Below are 17,486 nucleotides of genomic sequence, written 5' to 3'. Positions count from 1 at the left end.
TAATTATAAGTTTATCCTTGAGCTGTAGCACTTAGACCTCCATTTAACACCTCAAAAGATAGTTTTAAAGGCTGGAGATGACAATGGTATTCAAATCCAAGCAGAGATCAGAAATGCTATCAAACTCTCACCTGAGTTAAAAATGAAGCAATATAATATGGATCTCCAGTGGTTTATTTGCTATCAGCTGATAGTTTGCATCGACTTCATAGGCGACGCAGCCTATAATACTCCATCTGGCATATCTGTCACATGTAACAAACGAACAAAAAAATAAATCAAATGACTCTAAAATTTAATTTAAATGGCAACAACATCTTAAATTCTTCATCTGGTCAGAATTTAAATCAGTATAGAAGGGTTTGATGAACTGCTTTGCAAATGATGAATACTGTTTATTCTTATCCATCCCTGAAGGAGGTTAAGGTGCTCTGCAGTCTGACACCACCTCCCAGAGGGCCTTTACCAGACCTCCTGCATCGTTTAGCCACCAGAATCAAGGCTATTCTTCTTAGTTGGTTATTTATGCACAGTCTGGATGATTCTATCTTTCATTGTTTGGGGCTGAGTGGAACAATTTTAGATCTTAGTAACTCATTGCTATCTTTTAATAATCCATAGAAATGTAAGGCCCAAGATGACAATTTATGTCTGTCAAGAACCAGAGCAAAACAGATCCCATCTCCACCAAAAACGAGAGAATGGAGATGGCAGTCTTTGTGGTAAGCTTTTATGTATAGATTTTGTTTTCTGAAAAGACTGCTTTCTGCCTGAGCTCTGTTGCATGGTACAGTTTGGGTTCCTATGTGTTTAAAGAGGCCCCATTTATCCCAGTTTTGATACTGTTAAGTTATGACATCTAATAAAATAATACTTCTATGAAACATCTCATAATGTAGTTTTCTACTTATCAGAAGCTTAAAATATCAAAAATTTAAAAGTAGATTATCCAACAATACTAACATCCCTGTAAGATAGTTATTTTTTTGTGCCCTATGATACATGTTTTCATTAGTCCCTATGATTTTCTCTGGACAAATTTGACATGGGTCTTATTTGCCTGATGAACCCAAATATTAAGTATTCTACAATTCATCAAGTGGCTTATTTTGATCATCTTTGAATATACTAGGCTTGCTTACTTGCTGTCAGGATTTGAACGTTGATCTTAAACCCATTTGGTTGTTGATATTGAACATCTTGGTGTTACCTGTAATTACTACTCTATAATTACTCTATAATTACTCTATAATTACTTTAACTTGTTGCAGTATATCATGCAATCTTCTTGGAAGAGCTGACCACCTTGGAATTAATGGAGAAGATTGCAAACTTGTACAGCATTTCTCCACAGCAGATAAATCGAATCTATCGTCAGGGACCCACAGGGATCCATGTATTAGTGAGCAATGAGGTAAGGGTTTAAAGCAAACTTTCAGAGCTGTAACAGCTGTCTGACTTCTTGAAGTAAGAATGAGCTTTTAAATTATGGAATGAATTTTGGAGGAAACTTTGCAAGATCATCAATCCCAGAAAGTTAAAACAAGTAACTTATATCATTCATGCATAACTTTGACTTGGGTGTGATTTTAAAGTTTTTGTGTTACAGAACATGCATTTCCTTTTCATTTTGGCTGCTTAAACAAATTCCTAAATGAAGATCTGAAGTGAGATCCTTTAGAAATGAATAGGAAAGTTTTCTGGAGAAGACAAGTTTGCAAATCTTTAGGGCAATTAATCTTACATCTTGGCCAGTCATTAGAGCCAAGTAATGACCGACTGACTACTGGGTCAGAGTTAGCGCTGTGTAAATGCGCACTATGATTTCATGAACCTCTGCTAACTGCTTGTGTCCCATTATATGATGGCTTAAATTAGTCCATTCCATTAACTTGTAGGTTAATAGCGAGTTGCCCTTCTTCCTCTTTTTCCCCCCCTTAAATGACTTGCTTATTAATGCACCAGAATCACTTAGGGAGCTTCATATGTAAGAAACATTTTTAAAACAAATGAAGCAGAGCATAGGTCTCAACAGGAGCCTGAAATGAAGGATGTAATGCTTATTCCTGAAGGCTCCTTGCTATTTCAGCCTGATTAAATCTGAAACCTTAATGCTTTATGGACGTGAAGTGCTTGAAGGCAACGTTAGGTAGGGGAATTGCCTGAACTAGCTTGGGTATAAGACTCTAACTATTTACTTAAGTCAATTATTAACAATGCCTATTGCTTTATTTTTGTGAGGTTTTTTTTTTTTTTCCTTGTTCTGGTAGTGTAGTGGCAAGAGTGAGGTGCTGTATGAATGTACTTCATGCATCATTAGATGCAGGCACACAGACTGGCCAGTGAAGTTTGATTTGCAGGAGCAGGTGAAGAGGGTGTTTATTGTGAGAGCTTGCAGCTGGAAAATGCTCTACTCTATATACTGAATATTGTTCAGTAGTTAGGAGAAAGATTTTGAATAAAGCTGGATTTTCTGGCTGATCTTAGAGAGGTTCTGATCACCTCCATTAACCACTGAGTCACAGCATTTCTAGCTACTGTCTGGTCAGAATAACTGGTTGGACACTTCTGAAATGATTTCATATTAGCAACATTTCTTTACTCAGCAAGGAGCATATTTCTCAGGGCTGGACATCTCTAGGTATTATCCCAGAGCCTAATGTAAACACAACTGAGTTTTATGGTTCTGCTGAATGTGTGCATGTGTACACACACCTGTGTGTATTACACTTGCTGGCTTTTAGGAGAGGGCTGTCTTCAGGCTGAAATGTTGTAGCATCATGTAAAGATCATGTTCCTTAGCAGACTTAATAGATTTGCTGGAGTGTTGAAAGAAATTACAGCAGCAGGAGCTGCAAATAGGATGGGTAGAATGCTGAACCAGCCAGATCAGTTCCAAGCAAGGCACCTCAATGAAAGTTTCTCTTAAGCACACTAGCAGCTGCAAGGACCTCATGTAATCACTCATGTACTTCTAATAATCTATGGACAGGATTACTGAGAAATATATAGACACCATGTTTTGTTCAGTAATTTTTCCTTAAAGTTAGTATCGACACTGAAAGAAACTTGAATTGAATGGCTAAAAATATTTTTTCTTCTCCCTTCAGATGGTGCAAAACTTCCAGGATGAATCTTGTTTCGTTATCAGCACATTAAAAGGTAACTATTGGTGCTCTTATTCCATGTTTCTGAAGATATTTTTTCTGTTCAGTGGAACTAAACTTTTTCACAAACTCAGTGCTGGTGTCCTGAAGAGGAAACTAATGTAATTTTTGAAGGAGGTCAAGAAGTTGCATCAGTTTACTGATAGACTGATATGTATTTTCCTTTGTTACACTGTTACAAGATTTCCATAATTCCACCAACACCTCTGACATAAATGAGCAGAAAGTCTTAAAGCAAAGAGGAATGCTAGTATGTTATTGTTCTTTTTTTTAAATGTAAATGATGTAAATGCTTTGACCTAGATGTTCAGCATTGAATGTCGTGAATGGATTGTGGAACAAGAATGCAAGCTAGTAAAAACTAAGAAAATCTGGAGTTATTCATCCGTGTTGTTTTCTAAAATCGATGAAAAAATACTTTGCATTTCCTTTGTTACAGCTGAAAGCAATGATGGCTACCACATCATTTTAAAATGACCCTGCTGCACAGAAAGACTTTGACAGCCTAAAATTTAGTGCCTCACTGAGATTGCTACAACCTAGACTGGAAACATGAAGAACCTTCTGGATAAAATGCTCCTATGAACTAAGAATTACCAAACAGCTTAAGGAAAACCTTACTTTTGCAGATATTCTTTTTTTCTTTTTTTTTTTTCTTTGTTTTGAACCTGAAGTTGAGAACACTCTCAAAGCTTGTACATGTTTCTTCCTCCCTCCCTTCCTCTACGGTCCTAAAAACTGAGGTTTCTGCATATTGCTTAGAAACATCTGCCTTGTACTAAAGGGAAAGATAAACAAAAAAACATTCTCTAGACCCCTCGTGGTTGGGTGAATTGATTTATTTACAGTTCTGAATGTGGCTTGTTTTAGTTTTGTTTTTATTTTGTCTTTCACCACACACCCCATTGCAGATGAGCATAGGCTCCCTGGGGATCCTCTTTTACTCTTTGAGGTGGAAGGCTTGGGGCTTAATCCTGCATCAGACTGAGCAATGCAGAGAATAGAATTGATTCCCAGTCCCTGCTCAGAGAGTCAATCCTGGAAGCTTGCAATTAGCTGCTTTCCACCTGTAGATATGCTTAAAGTCCAGAGACCTTGGTCTGACCTGATGGAGCTTCTTTAACACCCATCCAACAGAACAGCTTTGCAGGGTTCAAGGGGGAATATATAACCTGAGGCGAGCAGTTCAGTACTGTATTCTATCTTGAGCTTTAAAATAGTCTCCTTGAATTGAGTGTATGAGGATTTACCAAGGAAATGTTTTGAATGTTGAAAGCTACAGAGCTGTTGACAAATTCATACCATGGTTTATTCCACGCTACAAAACATTAATTAACTGCTATCTTTAACTGTAACTGGGAATTAGATTTTTTGATCCTAGTGAGTAGTTAGGAGGAGAAAATTAGTACAGTATGTAAAACAGTGTTTAGATTGAGTGTGGGTAATGGATCATCTTAGTTGCTGCTTCTTGTATTCTTGTTTTTTCACTCGTCTCCTGTTTCAAATATTCTCAACTATTCTCAACCCCACCCTCTCGTGGTCTTTTGGGAAACCATCCAGGCTCCATGTAGCTAAAAAAAGTGGCTTCCACTGATGTCCAAAGGCAAACTGAATCACACCCTTCTTGCATGGAGGGAGTCTTTTGGTTTTTTGGCTGGTAATTAATAAGCTGTCTCCCAAACCAAATGGCCATCTAGCATCAAACTGATCCACTTGAATCTTTCATTTCACCTGGGTTGCAAGCTGAAATACCAGAAACTTTCCTGGCATGGAATTTTTTTTTATTTTTTATTTTTTTTTAATGAGAAATAATCAGTTGAAAAACGCTAAATAAAATGTTCTAGCGTTTTGAAATGGAAATATTTAATTAAATCCATTTGACCCTTAATGCAGCATGGGTTTCAGCTACTGTTGCAGACCTCAGAAATTACCATTCAAGTGCCTTGAGCGCCATGTCTCCCTTGGGTTGAGCTCTTTGGCTGGATGTCAGATCCCATGATGTGCTTACTGCGGGTTCATCAAAGGGAGAATGCGTCACGAAGGCTGGAGGGGTGCCCGGGAGCTCAGCCTTCTGGGAGAGAGGGGGACGAGCAGCCTGTGAATTACAGCTCCCAGCTGACACTGGAGGAATTCGAACAGACACGGATGGATATTTTTTTCTGACAGAATTCAAATTTTCCCTACAGAAATAAAGAGCAAAATACTGAGAAAAGCAACAGTTTTTTCATTAAAAACATCAAGTTTTGTGCAAAAACAACCATCCATCCCTACCAGTTTCTTTACACCAAAAATAATACTAGAATAGAAAACTATGTTACAATGGGAAAAGCTTCAGCCAACTTCTCTAATTGCATGCTTAGGCACGATCTTGCACAACTGGCTGTCCTGATGCTCCATGAATTGTAGCATTTATCTGAAGTGACTCTCAGGCTTTGGGACATGGCAATTCCACCCCTTGAAGTATGTAAAGGAACTTGAGGCTGCTTTGTTAAGGACCAGGCAGTGTAGGTGAGAAGATTGCAAGTGGGTTCATGGAGTGAGGTGTGGCCAAACAGTGGCTGGGGGAGTCTTTGGGGGAAGAAATGCCCTTTTGGAAGCTGGAAAACATCATCTTTCTGAGAGAAAGCTGAGGCCGCATGAAACTTGACCCTTGCGTTGAAGTGAAACTGCAGCTGCAGGGGAGCCCATGTGTGACCAAAACTTTTATTTCTGATGAAACACTGGAACAGGCTTCTTAGAGAGGTGGTTGTTTCCCTATCCCTGTGAGTGGACGTTTGGACAATACTCTCAATAACACACTTTAACTTTTGACTAGCCTGCAGTGGGCAAGCAGTTGGATTAGGTGATCTTCGAAGGTCCTTTTCAAGTCTACTCCTTCTGTCTTTCTTCTATTCCTTTCTGTCTTCTCACCCTGATTGGGCAGTTCTTGCTGGCCTTTGTGTCACTTAAGCAGGCAGGAGTTTTGTCCCAAGGTGAGCCACAGTGGAAGGTGGACCCCTCCCCTCTCAGCTACCCTCCCAGCTCAAAACTCCCCTAAAGAGGGAGGGTAGTTTCGTTTCTTCCAGTATGCACTTGCTGCCAAGTGATGTAGGCACTGCAGAGCTACATCTGTGTTTCCTTCATCTATCCCTTTTCTGTCACTGCTCTGAGGAAAGTACATAAATGATAGAAGTTGTGGTTATTGACTGGACTAAATGATGTTGTAGATGTTCCTTATTCTGTCACCAGGCGCTGCAGCCTGCTCTGCATGCCACGACATACATGCCATTGTGTACCAGGGCTGTTACCTCGTTTTTTTTATGGAAGATGCTTCAGAAGATTGGCTATGTTTTTTCATGCTTTCTTGTAATATTGGCCCAGTACTGTATATCTGGCATAGCTGCTTGTGTATACAACTCAGAGAGGTGAATCTGACCTGATGAGAGCAATTTAAAAGGCTCGTTGGAGTTGGTAGGAAGAGTGTAGTCAGTAGCTGATTCACTTGCACGTGATGGCCCTGAAATTCTGGGGACATGGCAATACTGAAACACAGCAGTGCAAAGGAAGGACAGAGACAGCGTTTCTCTCAAAGTTAGGAACTAAGGACTGTTCACTTATGTTTGAAGAGCATAACTTGTTCTTAGTTATTTTAGAAACAAGTCTTGCTACAAGGAAGTATATGCAGAAGTCCTAATGCTATTTCAGTAGCACTTGATTAGTTCTGAATGCAAATAACTCTGTTAGGGCTTCGTTACATTTAGATTCTTTAAATCAAATAATTTTATACTGATGTAAGGACAAATTTGACAATATATCTTCTTGTCCTTTCCATACTGTAAGAAGGTATTCCAGAGTAAACAATTACATAGAATAGGAATACTGTCTTACTAGGTGGGCTCTACTGTTTTTATCTATGTTAGCTTATTTGTTAAGCTATGTAACTAATGTGTATGTAAGGCTTATGCTTACTTGACAGAGTTGAACCTAGTCCTTGCTGAGCTTTTGTCCCAACAGAAACTTGGAGGCTTGTATTCCTGTAGCATACACACCGATAAAGATCTAGACACCACTAGCTCGGTCATTTAGAAGAATGACAAGTTACTTCCACTTGTTGCATCTCTGGGTGTTAAGAAAACCTTCTCTTCAAGAATAAAAGCACAAATAATTAATCTGGGCTAAATGTCTAAATTCGACATAGTCTAAAGGTATGGGAGATAAGTTGCTTTCCTTGCGATTAATGGGGTTTTGCATTTACACTGCTCTTAAGTGCAGTCTTTTTTATTTTTTTTCAGTCCCTAATTCTTTGTTCAAAAGTAGGAATTGAAACCTCCCGCTCAAAGTAATTTAAGTGAGACTTTCTTAGCTCAGGAGACGCGTATCAGCTCTGGGTGGTACAAGTTTTAACAAGTAGTGTGATGTCCCAGCCTGTCCATTTCTCAGTGGGCTCTCCTTTAACATAAGCCTATGAGTAAAAGTGGGCCTGCTGGGGATGAAAGGATAGAAGAATAGCTGAATTGAATAAAATATTAAAAATAATTCAATTTAGAAAATACTGAAGTTTCATCAGCTTGGTGTGAAATGTACTGAACTGAACTTTCAGGATTTGCAGGTGGTAAAAAGATCCTTGCAGTTGAGATGTTCTGAACAGCACTCTCCTTATAGTGTAACATATACATATTTATGCATATAGACATATACACATACATGCTGTATTGTTTCACACATATCTGTCCTGAGTACTTGTGTCCTTTAAGTGGTACTCTACTTTGTTTAACTGCAATTCAATGTAAAGAGCTCTCGTTGATCAAGCTTTGAAGTCCAGTCATTTTTGGGTAGAAAAAGTCTACAATAGAAGCTCTGGGTGATTTGGGCGTGGAACACTTGGAGTTATGTAAATTTTATAAATTTCTGCAATATAAATTCCAAGCCTTGGTGAAGATGAGTACGTTCTTGAGCTAACACTGCAGCTTTATATTACAGCTTCTGAAAATTAGTTAAGGATAAATTGTTGGCCCAATGCTTTTAAGTTAGTAAGAGTTACTCCCTCAGCAGAACAGCTAGCTGTACAGTGACTTTCCTACCTTGATGTTATATTGCTTAAGCATTGGCTGTATTTCTAGCAACTGCCTGGTGGATGACTGGGACAGTTCTTTTTGTCTCTGTTCTCATTTTTTGACTGTTCTCAGAAAAATAGTTGTATTCAGACTGTGGCTTGCCTTTCTCCTTCAGTTATGAAATGGTTTTGCCCTATGCTAGTAGTGCACCTATTTTCTTAAGATTATAACCTGCTTGACAGCACAGGGTACTGCTCCAAGTGGGGAGTGTGCATTTGGTGTCAATCATTGCTCCTGTGGGTGAATACCAGAAGGCAGACTGGAGATGTATTTCAGTATCTTTGCCTCTGTTTAAAAATAGGTTAAGCTGGTACCTAATTTTCTGTGCATTTCTGATTTGTACCTTTTTTTTTTTTTTCTTTGCCATCCCTCAAAATACTTCTGCTCTGTGTGGGGAGAGCAGGTAAGCAGCTGGTGTGCCTATTTTTTTTCTTTAAGTAGCCTGCTGTTTTCCCAGTTTGCTTGGCGCAAGTGTTTGTCTTTCATAGGGCTATGGGAGTTACTTCTTGTCACTGACAATGCAGCCATTGGAGATGGGCGATGCTGACCCCAAAGTTGGCATGATGGGTGAGGGCGAATAGAGGAGGATGGGTTGGAGGCTGAGGCGTACCAGTTGTGAGTAAATACTGCCACACTTTTTGTCTTATAGTTTGTTTGGTTTTTTTGTACATGAATTAAAAAAAAAAAAAAGCATATTTTGCACTGGCTATTGTACTGTTGTGCAGAAGAAATCTGTATCTAGAATCTGTGCTCCAGTCAAAATGCAAATAAACCTGTTTGTAAGAAGCCTGTGTTTTGTTTCTGCTTTGCTTGGTGTGGATGTGTGCGGGAGAGCCATGCGTTGCAGCCACGTGGTGCTGAGTGCCCTCTCAAGATCAACAGGAGAGAAGTCTGAACAGTGCTGGGGAAAGAGGGTTGACCATAGCAAAATGTTCTGCAGCCATCTCTTCTTGTTGGGACTGGCTTCATTTCTCAGCGATACAATGCAGAAACAAGATCGTGTATAATCTGTGAGGCCTGCTTGATGCAGACACTGGGAGGGAAGCATATAAGAAAAAGACCTCCTTGGGAACACGCCTAGAAGCTGTGGTTATGACTGGACGGGAGCTGAAAAGAGCTGGTCGTGGGTGAGGAGAGCTATGGTCCAAGAGTAGAGCTCCTAAGCCAAAGCTGTGGCTTAATCTCATATAAATCCTCAACAGCAAGCAAACATTTCAAAATTAATTTTCCAATTTATAAAACAATGCAGTCTTTCAGTTGAAAGTGTTAGTCCCAACTATGGAGCAGGCAGAGGAATAACATTCCTCATTCTCATTCTTCGAAAGGAGCTGAATGTTTCCAGGCTTACCTGCACGGGAAATACTTGATTCTGCAATGATTTCTGCATCTATTTTTAGTATATTACAGCAAGGACTGTAAGAAGAGAGGTGCTAGAAATCTTACATTGGATGGCCTTGAACACATGCAATGCTGGGAGGAGTTTCTTCATGAAAGAGATATCAAAGTCTATCATCTTCCCCAAGGAAAAATTTCTGGATGATTGGCACTACTTTGGGAATTAAGATCTCCATGACATCACCCAGTAGTTTAACTCACGGGAGAAAAATCAGGGAAAATTTGAGTAAAAAACATGAGGCTGTGTTGGCAGTAGAGGCTCAGCGTGAAACCATAGAGGCTGCATACATTAAGGAGAGCGCTAAGGACAGGGACAGTGACCCTCCCCACCTCCCTGGGTGGCCTGTGCCAGTATATCACTGGATGGACTGGAGCTGAAGCCCACATTAAAAAAATGGTCCCCAGCCCATCCACTATGGCAAATTCAAGCAAATCCACCACTATTAGTTGACAGCGACTAAGGCAGTGAAGCAACTTAGCTTTCACTCATAACACAGCATGAATCATTTTTAGTGCCACGGGGACAAAGTGGAAATCCACTGTTGACTCACTGCAGTCATCTGGCTGGTAGCACATGACTTTGTTAAGCAACCTGCGAGGAAAATAGGCATTGCCCCTCTTGTGTAGCCTCTAAGGCAGAGTGATGCCAATTTGCAGAGCAGCCATGGAGAGCCACTCATACCAGGAGGTGGATGTGATGAGCACCACCAAGTAACGTTAATCAATGACCTTTTGGGCTCTCACAGAGGCAGGTGATGTTCCTCTCTTGCTTTTTCTCAGTGAGAAAGTTCTTAAAGGTAATAGTTAAATGTAATGCCTCTGAGCCCCAGTGGTGCAAAGATGAGGATCAGGAGCTGAAAACAAGGATATGGCCTGAAGAGATGTATGTGTTCTTCAGGGCTTAGTAGCTCAACCACCTGTGTCCACCAGGTCCCCTGGGAAAGGTCCCTCAACAGGAAGGAGGGGTTGTCAGGGGCCTTTCTGAACTTGCATTTAACATAAAACACTGACGTGGTAGAACTCAGACCCAAAGCAGCCAACTTGTGATGAAGTCCTGATGGGTTGCCACCCATCCCAGTTGAATGAATATACGAATACGTATGTGGGGGTGAGTTCAGGTGTGAAATAAAAGGTCATAAAGTACATACGTTGAAATAAGAAATGAAATCTTATTTGGCACTCATTAAGCAGAGAATGGTAAGACCTTAAACTTCATGTGCATCACTGAGTTAATAATTGACCTGAATATACAGATCCATTGTGACTGTACATGTGTTGTCTGCAGTGTCTATTTAGGGTGTGTCCCTGTGCATAAGGCAATTTTTAACTTGATTCTTTTTGTGGAGATTTATAGCTGAAGCCAGGAGAGGCCATTAAGTAAAAAATTAACAGGGTATTTTGGTAGTCAGGAGTGCAAGGACTCTAAACCCCATCCCTGCACTGCTTGGAACCCCAAGGCTCAGAATCACACCTGTCCCTGACACCATCAGGAGGATGCCAGGTGGTGTGGGCAAGAAACCTTTTATTAGTAAGCACTGGAGAAAAAAATGATGACCCTTGGTTAATAATGACATTTCTTTCCCTACACATTTGAATTCTGAGGAGGTCTTGTAAGAAAGCCAAGGCTAGCAATCCCTTTTCCTGCTGGTAGAATAAATCCTCAGAGATGCAAACAAGTTGCCAAGTATCCCCAGGTGTTTTTGATTCACAGATTGGTTTGTGATGGGGTCAGCCTTGCTGCCACAGAGCAGGAGCTTTCCCTGCACCTGGTCAGAGCTTTATAAACCAGCTGCCCTCCCCCCCATGATAGCTGTAGGGGAGGCTGTGTTGGGACTGTTCTAGGTGAGTGGCTGGATTTGTATGGGCTTGATCATTGGTGTGTACTGCATTTCATTCGGCGTTGCATTAAGCTCTCACTTATACTGGGGTCTCACAACATAGAAATCTTTGTTTCTCCTTTTCTTTCCGCTTCTATTTTTTCACCCATCTATTCTCTCATTTCTCTGGAGATTAGCATGCCTGGTCTGTGCTGACTCTACAATGGGGATTTGTGTCACTAGTAACTTGTGTTACCTCCTTAGAAATGAAATTAAAAGCTTAGTTTGGAGAAAATTTGTTATGAGAACATCTAGGAATCCTGATGGTCTTTATACAGTGAGTAGTGAGATAAATGAGTCAATTCCTGAGCAAGTCAGAGCAAAATGCATCTTCTTTAGATTGTTTAAGGGTTGGAACATAGTCATGCAGGCCATTAGGTTTCAGAACCCAAACCATAAAGCCAAAGTCTTGGGGTGTCCAAGAGTGCTGCTGCCCTGTGCTGAGCTGGCCTCTTATGGTCTGGTTCATCTGTGGGTCTCCAATCTATCACCAGCCCAGTGTTGGTTGTGTGGCTCTTGGTGGTGATGGGAGAGGCATAATGATGAGATTAAGCTAATTACAGGCTGGTGATTCTGTACTTAATTGCTCCTGAAAACAGGCAATGTGGATGAAATTTTTTTCATGTTTCATCCCCTTGCCAGCTCGTATGACTGACGTGAACCTGTGACTGTGATGAAGGCTATAAAATTATAGACTCATAAAATAATTTAGGGTGGAAGGAATTTCTGAAAGTCACCTGGCCCAGACTTCATAGAATCATGGAATCGTAGAATGGCCTGGGTTGAAAAGGACCACAATGATCATCTTGTTTCAGCCCCCATGCTATGTGCAGGGTTGCTGGAAACAGGGCCAGCCCAGAGGCTGCTCAGCATCCTATGGGGTCAGCAAAGGGAAGACTTCCCCAATGCTTGCCAGGGGATCCTCCTGGAGATCATAATGCTCAGTTCTTACCTCTGTTATCTGTTAATACATCCACTAAATAAAGCTTTTGTCTTTCTAGTGTTGGGTGGGAGGAAGGTAAAATAACACAGGCACACCAAGCTGTAATCATCTTTCAGTTCATCCATGAAAAAAAAAAAAGCAATTTAAAAATTGAACTAGGGAGTATTTTTTTACTTAATATTTTTTCCCAGCAAATTAAAAAAAAAAAAAAAAACAAAAACAACAAAACAAAACAAAAAAATCAAAACAAACAAAAAAACAAAACGTATATAACTTGGTAATTGCTTTCTCCTAAGCCTGAGAGTTCTTGGGGAGATATGGTTGCTAAGTAGTCACAATAGAGCTGAATACATATCAATAGCTTGTAAATCATCCATGGTTTTACTAATAGTATTGCTGCAAATTAGTGGTGGGTGGCTCGATTGACTAGATGATCTTAGAGGTCTTTTCCAACCTTAATGTGTAGCTGTGAGGAAGTGTGCTAACTTACCTTTTCTCGTATTTAGGAAAGGCTATTCATTCACAAGAGAAATGACTTTAGTTGGTGGATAAGAGACACCAGTGCTTAAACCACAGGCTTACATTCAATGAAGATGAAAATCTTCTCGTGCATGTTAATTTAAAGAGAGAGGCTACAATAGGCAGGACTTGATGTCATGAAGTCATGGGAAGTCTGAGAACCTCAGTTCTACCTCGTGGGCATATAAGCACGGTGGTGGCATTACCATGACCCCTGGAAATTCTAGCACATGCTCTGGCAACTTCTTTAAGCAGTGGCAAAATCCTTCCCAACCCCTTGTGTAATCTATACTTAAGGTGAAAGCATCACTTCCAAACTGTGACTCAACCAATGGTAAATTTAGGCGTTACTATTCAAAACTCTCCTGCCTCATTTCCAAAATGGGATATTCTCACATAACTCACCAGACTTTTTCCCCCTTGGCTAAATGTAATTTAATTCATTGTTTACCTCAGCAAATGAAGTGCAGCAGAGGAGGGTAGAACCCCAATTGGCGAAGGTACACTTTTTCTTATTAAGTCATTTAGCCTGTACGCTTTGTTCTCACTGCCTGGAGTATGCAGGCTGTCTCTTAAAAAGCACCTGACCTGGTGACTTGGCTGAAGCACCTCCTGGCACATTACAGCTGTATGTGCCACAGGCTTGGCTTAGGCAGGATGTATTTTCAGATGGGATGAGTGAATGTTATGTTTCTTGTGCCTTCAGAAAAGGAACAGAACAAGCATCACTTGCTGTACTACATCAAATTTGGGCAAGCTGTCTTTTTGAGTTTTTCTGTCCCTTCGCTCTTGGCTCTTAACATGTTCTTCATGGTGAAATAGCTCCTTAGCTGCTCTACCAACAAACCACAGTGTGATTACTCCCCATCTCTCAAGGAAGAATAATTATGCTGGATATGTTTAAATGTCACCTGGCTGTGGGGACATCCAGCATCCTTGGGAGCCTCTCAGTTGAGATTTCTTGTGAGTTCTGTAGGGCTAATAGTAACTGTAGCATTAGTTTTCAACCCAGACTTTATTAACTAGTTGGATTTTGTATAAACAGGTGGGAAACCAACTTTTTATGTGGGTAGATGGTGATAGGACAAGGGTGAATGGTTTTAAGCTGATTTTGTGTGGGGGAATTGGGGTATAGGTTAGTTGTCATAGAAAAATTTTTCACTGAGTGAGTGGTGAGGCACTGGCACAGGCTGCCAGAGAGGCTATAGATGCCCCATCCCTGGAGGTGTTCAAGGCCAGGTTGGATGGTGCTGTGGGCAGCCTGATCTGGGGGTGGCAATCAGCCCATTGCAGAGACTTGAAACTGAATGCTTCTAAGGTCCCTTCCAAACTAAGCTGTTCTGTTATGCTATTATGCTGTTATGCTATTGAATGAGTTGTTGTTTCTTGGTTTTTGTGTTTTTCTTTTTTCCCCCGAAAATTTCTTACGGAAATTCAGTCACGTCAAGTAGTTTCATTGTGAATTGTGCCTGGGTGCTCTTCACTGCAGGGAAAAGTTGTGCGTTGTATGACTGCAAAGTGTTTGATGTCCCATGTGCTGTAACCTGGGCGCTGAATGCAAATCAGTGAGATTACACCATCTGTGGCTGAGCTGGCCAGAGTGCACATGCATCAACACACTCAGTGCATATTCTTGAGCAAGGACATCTTCTGTGGTATCATGAAGCAACTGATACCCATTAGTGCTTCTCTTTGAAGGTTAGCCTGAGCACACTAATCTTAATTTGATAAGCAAGTCATAAATTCATAAAATATTTCCGTCAAGTAACTATGAATGAGAGTATAGGATTAAAAGCAGCAAAATTAGGTACAGTAGATATTGTCCTGTGTCAGGAAAGCTTGGATGTTTCTGTCCCCTTCCATAAGGGAGCAATTGTTAGGGATGCTACCAAAGAGGAACACCTGCTGCAGCAAATAGTGGGTGAAATTATCCAGGAGCATTTGCGTTCATAGCAATTCTGCCTTGAAATCTATCAATCTTTCTTTGTGTGCACTCCTTTTCCACCTAATTTGGCACAGCTCTAGTGCCACTTGGTTGCCGATATTACAATGCAGGGATTGATAAGCGCTTGCCAGCATTCAGAAACTTTCCATTCCCACACTTTACAAGCCCTGGCTGTTTTTCAAATCTGTCACTTGAAGCCGTTTGAGCTGTGGAAGAACAATGGCATTGAGGGAGAAAGTGTTACTACTGATCTCTATCTGAGAGCCTCCTTAGGTGCAATTACTGACTGGAGAGATAAAAAGCGTGGTGGAGAGAGAGAGTGTATTTGGATGGCAGTCATGCCTAGAGGTTAGTGCCCTGGAAGAGAAGCCATACAAATGCTGGATGAGCACCAAGCAGCTATAGTGTATCATGCCATACAGAGTGGGCCCTCCACATGGGAAAATGGAGCCGGGGAGAGCCTGGGACAAGGGGATGGGAGCTGAGGCTGCACCAGTTCCCACTGTCACCAGAGATTTAGGGCTCGGAGGTGGGACTCCTTGCTCTGGGCAGTCTTTCATCTTTCTGCATGGGTATGGTAGGAGTTGTGGACAATTGGAGCACCTGCTGGTGACATTTCCAGCGTGGGCCTCCCCGTCTTCAGAGGCTTTGCAAGCTTATGACCTGCCAAGAGGCAAGATTCTCATGTAAACATTATGGTGGACCTCCTCTGTGCTCTTAACAGATCTGAGTAAAACCTTCTACTTCCCTGCTCTTGCAAATGTCATCACACTGTCTTGGTTAAAGTGTGATCTGGTCAGACAGAACCAATGATTGATGTAAACATTAACAACAAAGCTTTCATATTGCTGGTATATACCACTGGTGCAATGCATCAATACATACTTCTCAGTAAGATTGAAGAAAGCTTGCCAAAGTGGCTTTGTCTTTCACAGTACGTTTATCCTTTTTTTTTTCCTCTCCATTCTCTATTCCTTTCAGCTTTCATACCTATGGTTTGCTTTGCTTCCACTATTGGTCATGCCTGCTTGTCTCAGAATGAGCTGTCAGGGGGCTGCCATAGGCTCTTGCATCAGGGGATGTTCAGCTGCTGCAGTGACCCTCAGCATGGTTTTGCCCCATGACCTGCTGCAGCCTGGGCTGTGGTGTGCTGCCTGCACTGTTTGCCAGCACATGTGCAGCATCTGCTCTAGGTTACAAATAAATGACTGGCTTTGACCTGGGAGAATTTCATCATCTAGTTCTTCCTCTAGTTATGTAAAGGTGGGCAGGCTGGTGTCTGGCTCTACAAGACTTGGAAGTTGGAGTAAAAATCATATGGTTGTGATCCAGCTGATAAGAGAAGCTGAGAAAACCTATTTCTTACTACTTTATGAAGTGTATTGTGATCATTAACTGAAAAATAGCAGATCTGTTCAAACTGATGTTTGAAAAATAGGAAGCTCCTGGCTTATCAAATCTTGTACATGCTATTGCAGGACACAGTAAAATTAAAGGGCTTGTCCCAGTAGGAAGCTATCTGAAGTAACCATAATATACTGCCACCAGCATGGCGGAGAGGTGCTGAGTAAGGGGCAAGCTGTGCCAAGGGTGACTGTCCAGAGGATCACAGAATAGGGGTATCTCTGAGCAGAGGAGCTGTTGGGTGAAGGTAGTCCTCTTGGCCCTCTCCTGTGCTATTGTGCTACCACAGCACTTATGCCTGAAGAGCAAAAAGCCATGACTACCCTTGCTGCTCCCTTCTTAAACTTCACTCTTTGATTTTTCTACAGCTCCACACCTCTTGCACTTACTTCAAAACAAACCCATGCTTTCTTTTTCTCTTGTTTTCCCTCAAGAGAAAACTGTGAGTGGGGGGAGAGGAGGGGAAAGAGAGGGGAAGCCCTTACTGTCTCTCAGTGATTTTGTGAGAGCCTTGGAATTGTTATACCATGTAAAGAGTTAGGATTGCTCCAACCAGGAAACCTCATGCACACTGCTCTCATTTTTATCTGCAACAACAGACATTGTGTCATTAGTTTTAGAAAGTAACGATGGAAAACAGCTTGATGTGGCTTTTTCTTTTAACCATAACATTGCATTAAAGAATTCAAGATGAGTCATTTTAGTAAAGTTCATGGAGTGCGTAGATTGGTCGTAAGATTGTTTACCTGCAGCGACACACAGATGCCAGCACGACTAATTTTGCTTCATTTCTTTTGTGAATCTTCTTCCATAAGGTTCAAATCAGAGCTGCTCTTTCAAGATGACTTATGGCAGCACAAAGTTCTAGCAAAACAGCGTGACTGCAGAAGAGACTCAGTGCACATGCTTGTTAATCATTGCAGGTAGCCCTGCTGTGGCAAAACAGCTCCCACATGGCACTGGCAGTGCACAAATACGATCTGGGAGATACAGTGACCTGGCAGAAGTGAAGGAATTGGTGCCAAATCCTTGCACTGTGGTATTTTTTTGGGTGGCATTAACTGGAGAAAAGCAAAAAATCAATGCAGAGTACCTGTCGTTCTATAAGGCAGTGTGGATAGTCAGTTTTGTTTAAACCTTATT

General features: G+C 41.2%; 1 protein-coding gene across 1 annotated transcript in view; it reads left to right on the top strand.

Annotated features, from left to right (window-relative positions):
• TFCP2L1 (transcription factor CP2 like 1) overlaps positions 1–9,046 on the top strand; it is a 33,939-nt gene extending 24,893 nt beyond the window's left edge. Inside the window, exons 12-15 of the mRNA XM_042827358.1 lie at positions 622–722; positions 1,272–1,414; positions 3,111–3,162; positions 3,607–9,046. Coding sequence (XP_042683292.1) covers positions 622–722; positions 1,272–1,414; positions 3,111–3,162; positions 3,607–3,644 — 334 coding nt within the window. The 3' untranslated portion in view covers positions 3,645–9,046. The remainder of the gene's footprint in view (positions 1–621; positions 723–1,271; positions 1,415–3,110; positions 3,163–3,606) is intronic.
• The last annotated feature ends 8,440 nt before the right edge of the window (positions 9,047–17,486 follow it).

This window comes from Centrocercus urophasianus, unplaced genomic scaffold (assembly GCF_019232065.1).
Source record: "Centrocercus urophasianus isolate 14NV4802_14NV808 unplaced genomic scaffold, USGS_Curo_1.0 seq_28, whole genome shotgun sequence".
Classification (NCBI taxonomy): Eukaryota; Metazoa; Chordata; class Aves; order Galliformes; family Phasianidae; genus Centrocercus; species Centrocercus urophasianus.
This window is presented reverse-complemented; position numbering and strand designations above follow the sequence as displayed.